This window comes from Acomys minous (assembly GCF_964271855.1).
Source record: "Acomys minous genome assembly, chromosome: 6".
Taxonomy (NCBI): Eukaryota; Metazoa; Chordata; class Mammalia; order Rodentia; family Muridae; genus Acomys; species Acomys minous.
The window spans coordinates 80,643,562-80,652,428 of NC_140487.1; the positions used below are offsets into that span (position 1 = coordinate 80,643,562).

Sequence of the window (8,867 nt, forward strand, 5' to 3'; positions counted from 1 at the left end):
AGTGGCTAGCCAGTAAGGAGATTGTCTCATTGTCCCTCAGCAGCAGTAAAATCCCCAGCGAGAAGCAGGGCCCTGTGAACCCTTTTTTCTTATATAATCCACCTGATGTAGATGATCACAACTACTGAGAGTTAGACATGCAGCGGCATCTTACAGTGTTTTGGGGTCTCATTGCAGCACATTATTCCTGGAATATATATACATGCAGTATACTCTCCTGTACTGTGTTAAAATTTAATCCTTATAAGGAACAAAAAATGGCTTGATCCTAGCATTTCCCAAAGGATTCTTCATGGGACATTTTCCCAATGAACTGTCCTGTGAAAAAGAGATTGTGTGGTTAAACAGGCTCAGGAAACCCTGCTTTGTTTTACCTTTTTAGTGTAGTGATGGAGTTTATGACATTAAGGGTCTGCAGAAAGGCCTTCATTGGAGAAACATTTGCCATATTTCATCCATTTTTCCAGGGACTCACATTTTTTCTAAGGTCTTCCGATATCTTTCAGTAGCATGGGACAGATTTTTAAAAAAAATCACAGTGTCGAGAATGCATGTGGGAAAGCTTATGTCACTTTTGCACCAGCAGCTTGCTAAGACTGGAAATACAAGAAACTGTGTCTGTGTCGTTAGCACGATCACCTCAGTTGCAGTGTATGTGAGTCTTATTCGTTTGATTCTCTGGAGAAGGCGTCATTTGACCACCATGTTAGAATTCTTGTCTTTGTGGTAGAGAGAGGATCAGAGGACAAGGAATAGCAGTGCAGCAAGAGTGTGTTTGGAATTGGCCTTGTCAATACAGCAAGTTGACACAGGAGTGAGCAGCATTCCTTTGACTGGCCAAACTTCATGTGTTTCTGAAGTGGGAAAATACAACATTGCTCTATCTTAAGTTTGGAAGTGTTAAGTTCTAACGTAAAAGTGCGTCAGGACCCATGGGAGGCATATGTGTTGACAGTTTGACTGCCTTTACAGTTACATGATGTATTTGATGTAAAATCAAAGTCAGTCAGCCTGCTGGTGCCAGACCTGTGTGCGGTGTATGTGGCGCAGGTGCGCTGCAGGCGCTTGGATGGCCTCGGGTATTGGAGTAACTGGAGCAGTCCAGCCTACACGCTTATCATGGACGTAAAAGGTCTGTGGACACTTCTTATTGTTTCTTGAAAGCACGGGAGCGGGTGCTTCACATGTGACTGAAAGCGCCCCATCCAAGGCCGTGCTACAACTTGGGTCCCTTGTCATTTTGCAGTTCCTTTGCGAGGACCTGAGTTTTGGAGAATAATGGATGGCGATGTCACTAAGAAGGAGAGAAACGTCACCTTGCTCTGGAAGGTATTTCCAATTTCTGTGTTTTAGTGTATTCGGAAGTTATGTTTTTTGATGCTTTCTTTAGAACCTTGCCATTATTTATCTCACAGATGACCCTTTATTTAATGCATGGAAAGGTGGGGTTGTTCAGGGCAGAGTTTCCATAATATTGGCATCACCAGGTGCCTTTATCACTTTCTCAGTTCAATTATAATTGTGTTATTCCAGTTCTGGTAAAGTCTTGAGCTCTTTGGGCTTCATATTTTCATCTGTATTGGGATAAGATTACTAAATGAAAATTTAAGTTCACAATCTGGTTTCGATTGAATCCTGAACAATGTAAACACAGCCTCAGCCCTCAAAGTCTGATTTGGGAGTAAAATACACAAGGTAGGCAATGTTGTGTTTATTGTATAAATGTGAAATCAATCTCAGTCCCCACGAGGAAGGAAGTTAGTGCAAGTTTTAAAATGCTTTCCTGATCTATATAAAATGTGGGATATGTAAGAGCTTGCGTTCACTTAGTTTTGTAATTCCAGTTACTATATAACTTTGTTTACCTGGTAGTACAACTTCTAAATTGGCTTTCATTTTGTCCTTCTTACTTGAAAGTAACATTCAGAGTTGATGTTGATATTTGTTAGATATTGAGTGTTTCTGCAGAGCCAGATGAGCAGTGATATTGCTCAGAGTTTGGTAGGGTCAGCCAGGAACAGAATCTGAGAAACCTTATCTTTATCTCCTCATAGCTGTATCGACAGCCCCTGGTCCAGGCTACAGCTGACCTCCTCTCCTTCTTCACACTCCATTGTGCCCTTGAACAGAGCAGTGGCTCTTTTTTCCAGACAGTTCCCATGCTTTCCTTATCCCTAGGTCCTTGTGTTTCCTCAGTGATGGTGCCTGGTGGGACTTTCTGTAATGAAAAGAAAGGAATGTTTTTAACACTATTAACCAGTCAAGGAAATCAGGAATTTAAAGAAAAGTTCATTTTAGGCTGGGGGCAGTAAATGTACAGGCGAGCCATGAAGATCTATGATATTTTTGCTTGTTTTTACTTATGATTACAAAAATAAATATTAACACATAAATGGCATGGCTGTTTTTCAGAGAAAATAAAACTGGTGGTTCCTTAGAGACTTTTTCCCCCTTATGGTGGTTCCTTACATCATGCCTCCACTCTGCTACCCATGAGAGTCTGCCACTGCAGGATACACGTGTCTGTGTGAGTGTGCCTCCACCCTGCCACCCATGAGGGTCTGCCACAGCAGGATACACGTGTCTGTGTGAGTGTGCCTCCACCCTGCCACCCATGAGGGTCTGCCACTACAGGATACATGTGTCTGTGTGAGTGTGCCTCCACCCTGCCACCCATGAGGGTCTGCCACTACAGGATATATGTGTCTGTGTGAGTGTGCCTCCACCCTGCCACCCATGAGAGTCTGCCACTGCAGGATACATGCGTCTGTGTGAGTGTGGCTCCACCCTGCCACCCATGAGAGTCTGCCACAGTAGGATACATGTGTCTGTGTGAGTGTGCCTCCACCCTGCCACTCATGAGGGTCTGCCACTGCAGGATACATGCATCTGTGTGAGTGTGTCTCTGTCACTTGTGATTTGGAGACACCTGTTCTAATCTGTTTTTATAAAACTCAGCTTGTAGTTTTCTAAGGGACTGGGCAGAATTCAGTTTTACCTGCAATATAGGCGAAGGTTATTGGGAAATGAAAGTCATGGCTGGACTCTACACAGTGGACGAGCAGCATTGGAGCTGCTATGTGTTTTATACAGGAGTCTTCCATAACATGGTATGGATCGCATACACTGCCCAAAAACTTCTGTTATTTGTTAAACCTTCAAGGTTTTCATTCGTCTGTTTGTTTTAAAAGAGTTATTTATTTATTATTTATACAGGATTCTGCCCACACACCAGAAGAGGGCACCAGATCTCATTGTAGATGGTTTTGAGCCACCATGTGGTTGCTGGGAATTGAACTCAGGACTGTTGGAAGAACAGACTGAATCAACTTTCCAGCCTCATTTTGTTTCTTTGTTTTTTTTTGTTTGTTTGTTTGCAAAAACTCTTCTTGCTCCGGACAGTCTTCCGAGCACATCCTGGGAGGAACAGTGGCAGATTTAATATGTTTGGGTTCTCGAAATGGCGATAAACACCTGAGCTTCCTTGTTTCTTCCTGAGCAGAATCTTCCCCTGCTTGTTAGACAAGGAACCTTCCTATGTCAGTTTTTCTCTGTGACTACCGTGAAAACTCTTAGCGTTTCCTGTGTATTCTTAGTATTTCACATTTTCTCACCTGTGTTCTCACTTCATTTTCTTGAAGGGATTTAGTCAGTAGATCTGAAGAAATCAAAGAGGAAAATAATTTCCCTGTGCTGCATGCCTTATACATACCTACTGATTTGCACAGTTTCCACTCTCCTCTGCTCCCCAACCCTTTATTACTAGATTGAGCAGTACCTGCCCTGGCCTAGCTCCTGTTTCCTGGTGGGAATGTGCTGGAAGACTTCCATGATCTCCATTCATATGACCACAGTTGTCCATGTGCTAATTAAGTTTTGTGTTTGCTGCAGCCCCTGATGAGCAATGCCTCACTGTGCAGTGTGAGGAGGTACGAGGTACAGCACCATACTGCATACAATGGGACGTGGTCAGAAGATGCAGGAATGCAGACCAATCTCACTTTCCTGTGGGCAGAGGAAGCACACACAGTCACAGTTCTGGCCATTAATTCCATTGGTGCTTCCCTTGCCAATTTCAACCTCACCTTCTCATGGCCCATGAGCAAAGGTAAGAGATGCCGAGTGGCGGCTGACCACCCCAGTCATTTATTTTTATGTTGGTTCATGCAGAATGTCTTGTTCCTTATTATTTCAGCCCCACTATTAGACAGTGATGTGTCCTGCTTGCCACATCTTGTCCTATAGCCCAGCATCCACATCATTCTTGCCCCCTTCCCTCCAACTCCTCCCATGGACCCGCTCCAAAATTCATAATCTCACCTTTATTATTTATTATGCATATAAATGTAACTTACTGAGCCTGTTTAGCTTTGCTCTTTTGTACATGTGTCTAGGACTGACAAATTGGGATTAGTCAGTCTGTGAGGAAACTCATCCCCAGAGGAGACTGCCTCTCCCTCTCTCAGCAGAAACTGATCACCTATAGCTCTTCATCTAGGGTGTGGCCATGTGGAATTTTCCCTGTCCACACTGGCATGTCAACTAGTGTTGTCGTTTATATTGGTCTTATTCAGGTAGCCATATTGTTTAGCGTTTATATCCAGGGGACACTATCGACAGTGGATGTCCTGAGCCTCTGGCTCCTATAGTATTTCCTTCTTCTATTCCATGGTTTCCCCCTGATCCTTAGATGCGCAGGATGCACTGCCAATGAATTAGTTGGGCTTGGATACCCCCTTTTAGTATGTAACCTCTGTACAACCCTTCTTGTCTAAATTATCCTCTGAATAGTCTAGGATTCACTTTTATTCTTCTCTCTTCTCCGTGTGAGAAATACATTGCCAACCAAAAACCAATTATGTACATCTGGTAGAACATATCTGAAATGGCATTATTAGCAGTAGAATCTAATACTTAAACCATTTGGAATAATAAAGGTGGGTCACTCTCTAAATATTAGAATATAGAATATTTTATATATAAATATAAAGTATTTTGTTATATGCAGTATTCTATAAGCACTTGCTACATATTATGGTATATATTTGCATGAGGTATAATTTAACACTTATACATAAAATACTATGCAGTTTAGTAGTAGCATGATAAGCTATATGGACTCAAATTAATTTCTGAGACTTGGAAACTGTTGTGGACTTTGTGAGTAGTGAGCACCTCACCTTCATGAATATTGGTATATGTGATTATTCTGAGCATTGATACTTTCCATTTAAATGTCAGAGTATGTATGTAGAGGTCAGAGGACAACTTGTGGGCGTTAGTTTTCTCCTTCCCACATGGGGGTCCTAGGAAACATAACTCAGGTTGTCAGACTTGGTGCTGGTGCCTTTATCTGCTGGAGCATCTTGGTGGTCCAAGAGTCACACATAAAAGGAGCTTCTAATCTGTATGTCTATCAAAATACCATTTTAAATAGAAAATATTCATCTTCTGGCAACTCTACCAACCTGCTAACCTTTCCAAGACTCACTTCTTTCATGAAGTCTCTAATTGCTTAAATATGTCATATTCCTTCTTTAAAGTTCAGGGCACATTCTAAAACTTTAAGGATAATTTATACTTTTCAATTAAAATTATCACCATATGCCTTTGTGATTGTGTGCATGTTTGTGGGCATGCATACTACAGTGAGTGTGTGGCGGTCAGAGGACAGCTTAGTAGAGTTGATTTCACCCTCCAGCTCTATGTGGGTCCTGGGGATTGAGGCAGGGTCTCATTGTGTAGTCCTGGCTGGCCTGGAACTCACTGTGTAGACCAAGCTCATGGAGATCTGCTTGTCTCTCTGTCCTGTCAGTGCTGGGACAGAAGGCATGTGCCACTGTGCCTGGACAGGAGTGTGATTTTTGGAAACAAAGCAAACAGGAGCTTGATCTTGGGTTGGGGTAGAAAAGCCATCTTAGGAAAATAATGTCAATTGCAAACTAAATTTCCTCCCATAGGTTTGGGGTGGGAGAAGTCTCAGCTTCCAGCAGATGCACAGATGGTCAGGTTTTCACTGCTCAGGGGAAGAGGTAAAGTAAAACAAGAGTGGGTGGCTTCTGCATGGAGAAACACACTCAGCCAAGAGTGGGTTGAGATGTGGCCCATGCAATGGTCGCGTTGGCATTATGGGAATGGCCTCTTCATAGGTGCAAATGCACTGAGACCTTCTGAAAGGGCTCTGCCTAGGGGATTCTTTGAAAGTGTCACTCACCAGTGGGAAAGAAGAGCAGGTGGGAATTGGAGAGCACGGTTAATAGACTTGTGTGAGATTGCAGCTGAGAACAATTTTGACGCTATCAACACTCCACGTTTAGATTTGAGGTGGAATCCGTCTTCTTCCCCATGTCACAGACCACTTGCGCTCTGCTTGTGTGATTTCCATGCTGTTTGTATAAATCGTCTGCCTCCTCTTCCTTCTCCATTCAGCTGCCATTTCTCAAGGCTCTTAGCAGATTTTCATTTATCTTGAATTGAAAATAACCTCCTTTTCTTCCCCTCAGTGAGTGTTGTGCAGTCACTCAGTGCTTACCCGCTGAGCAGCAGCTGTGTGATTCTCTCCTGGACACTGTCACCTGCTGATTACAATCTATTATACCTGGTTATTGAGTGGAAGAATCTTAATGAAGATGATGGAATGAAATGGCTTAGAATCCCTTTGAACGTCAAGAAGTATTATATCCATGGTATGTGTCCAGTATTTTTCCTGGCTTAGTATGGAACTATAGATGGCAATTCAGATAATAAATTGGTTAATGACAACCTCAATATGAGGGTGCCAAGTTTTACCAACTGACTTATAATCCAATTGCCCCATCAGAACATTTGCTGAATTTCTGTGAGCATTTTCTTTTATGTTTTATGCAGATGCAATCAGATGCCTTAAATCTTCTCCTCAACCCTTTCTGTCAGAATATAGGATGACCGTATAACCTTTTATAAGTGTCTATGAGGTATTTACTTAGTTGAGCTTATACTGCTTCTGTCTTGCTTTTTAATGTCTTCTAAGGTCTAATGCCAGATTTCTCTCCACCTCAGTACCCAATTATAATGCCATTAAGCAGTGAGGGGCTGGCTAGGCTAGAAGTCTGAGGACTCTGAGCCTGATGACCTAGGTCAGTGTTATCATTGCAAGAGTGGCCAGTTACCCGGAGAGGTAAGAGCCAAGAGCAGTAACAGCTTCAGGCATCTAGAATTTAGCCTCAGGATAAATTTATTTGCACAGCACATACAGGGAACCAAGTACACTGTCACCACTGAAGGTGGTTACTCTATACTGTAAGCAAGAGAGATGATGGATGCAGGCTTCTCAGAGCCCTGTCTCTTATGGGCTGCAGGACTTATATCATTAGCATCTGTAGGAATCATTGCCAGATCTGTCTTGAACATTGTGCGGATCGTCTTTCTCCATGTATTGAGATCCTCAGATAACACCAGAGAACGTCTTTTTGAGTGACATCTGCAGATTACTTTCTTTTTCGGTTTTTGTCCAAGATGGGTACCTCTGTGTAGTCTTGGCTGCCCTGGACTCACTTTGTAGACCAGGCTGGCCTGGAATTCACAGAGATCCTCCTGCCTCTGCCTCCCTGAGTTCTGGGATTGCAGGTGTGTGCCACTGCACCTGGCTTTGCAGGCTATTTTCAATGGGGAAAACGAAGTAAGCTGAATTCTCTTAGGAAGAGAATCCTCCCTACTCTGAGGATGACAGGAGAAGGGATATCCTGCAGTCCTGGAGTAGGAAACTCAGAAAAAAAGGAAACGTGTCTTGAACTTGACCAAACTGGCTCATACTGGCACATACCCTTGGAAACCAGTTATTTGTATCTAAGAGTTTTGAACACTTATTTGAAAAACAATATCATTTCTAGCAAACTTGGAGTGCTTAGGTTATTTTTGAAATTCCTTTAGTCATCAAGTCTATCATGAAATAGTGACAAGTGTTGTAACAGCATAGGCTGCAGTTTTCTATATAGATTTTAGTCTTACTTAACACGAGCTATATTTTCTTTTCAGATAATTTTATTCCTATTGACAAATATCAATTTAGCCTTTACCCAGTATTTATGGAAGGAGTTGGAAAACCAAAGATAATTAATGGTTTCACGGAAGGTAAAAATAAATGTATTTTTTTTTAAAAAAAGTATTTGTGTGTGGTGTGTGTGATACTGATATTCTGCACATGTGCCTTACACCCAAGTACAGACCAGGGGACAGCACTTGGTACCCCATCCTTTCTACTGTAGGTTCCTGGGATTGAACATGGGTTGTTTGGCTTGCATTGCAAATTCTTCCCTGATGAGGTGTCTGCCAGCCTTACTTTACTTGTTTTTCTCTATGTGCTTTCTGGTTTGTCAGCAGTTATGCTATCACTGGATTAATTTCTTCCTTATAGGATCATGGAAGAGCTGAGATTTTTACCTAGAGGTGTTATTGGGTTGTTCAAGGAATTTCTTTCTTTCTTTTTTACCCTTTCTCTCTCTTTCTCTCTTTTTCATTCTTTCTTTCGTCTAAAAATTGATCATTAAATTCACTGAGCATGCTCTGTTTGGATTACTGCACTTACCCTTGTTTTTTTTTATTACTTTTAAAGTTATTAAATCCAAGTAACTTAAATGATGGAGTTTCAAAAGAGAAACATTGTAGTTGCTTCAGAATAATATTTATTACTCAACAAGTATTTGCTGAACATTGTTCTAAGGACTGGAGACCAAATGGTGAACATAAGTCTGTCTTTGTGGGACTTAGTTCCCACTGCTACACAGGGAGTGATGGTCAGTGAATGTGTTGATTATATACAGCACCAGGAGAAAGGCAAAGCCTTGAGGGGAGATACAGGAAATGAAGACATTGTTAAAACATGGTGAGGA

At 42.0% G+C, this 8,867-nt stretch overlaps 2 protein-coding genes across 2 annotated transcripts in view; both read left to right on the forward strand.

Moving 5' to 3' along the window:
- The window catches only part of LOC311599062 (leptin receptor-like), a gene marked incomplete at its 3' end in the record, with an annotated part of 51,137 nt that extends 42,273 nt beyond the window's left edge, over nucleotides 1-8,864 (forward strand). The window contains exons 12-17 of the mRNA XM_084784737.1: nucleotides 973-1,132; nucleotides 1,247-1,329; nucleotides 3,892-4,108; nucleotides 6,504-6,686; nucleotides 8,014-8,109; nucleotides 8,746-8,864. Coding sequence (XP_084640863.1) covers nucleotides 973-1,132; nucleotides 1,247-1,329; nucleotides 3,892-4,108; nucleotides 6,504-6,686; nucleotides 8,014-8,109; nucleotides 8,746-8,864 — 858 coding nt within the window. The remainder of the gene's footprint in view (nucleotides 1-972; nucleotides 1,133-1,246; nucleotides 1,330-3,891; nucleotides 4,109-6,503; nucleotides 6,687-8,013; nucleotides 8,110-8,745) is intronic.
- LOC311600663 (PRAME family member 12-like) overlaps nucleotides 1-8,867 on the forward strand; it is a 300,082-nt gene that overhangs the window by 116,631 nt on the left and 174,584 nt on the right. The gene's annotated exons all lie outside the window — the stretch shown is intronic.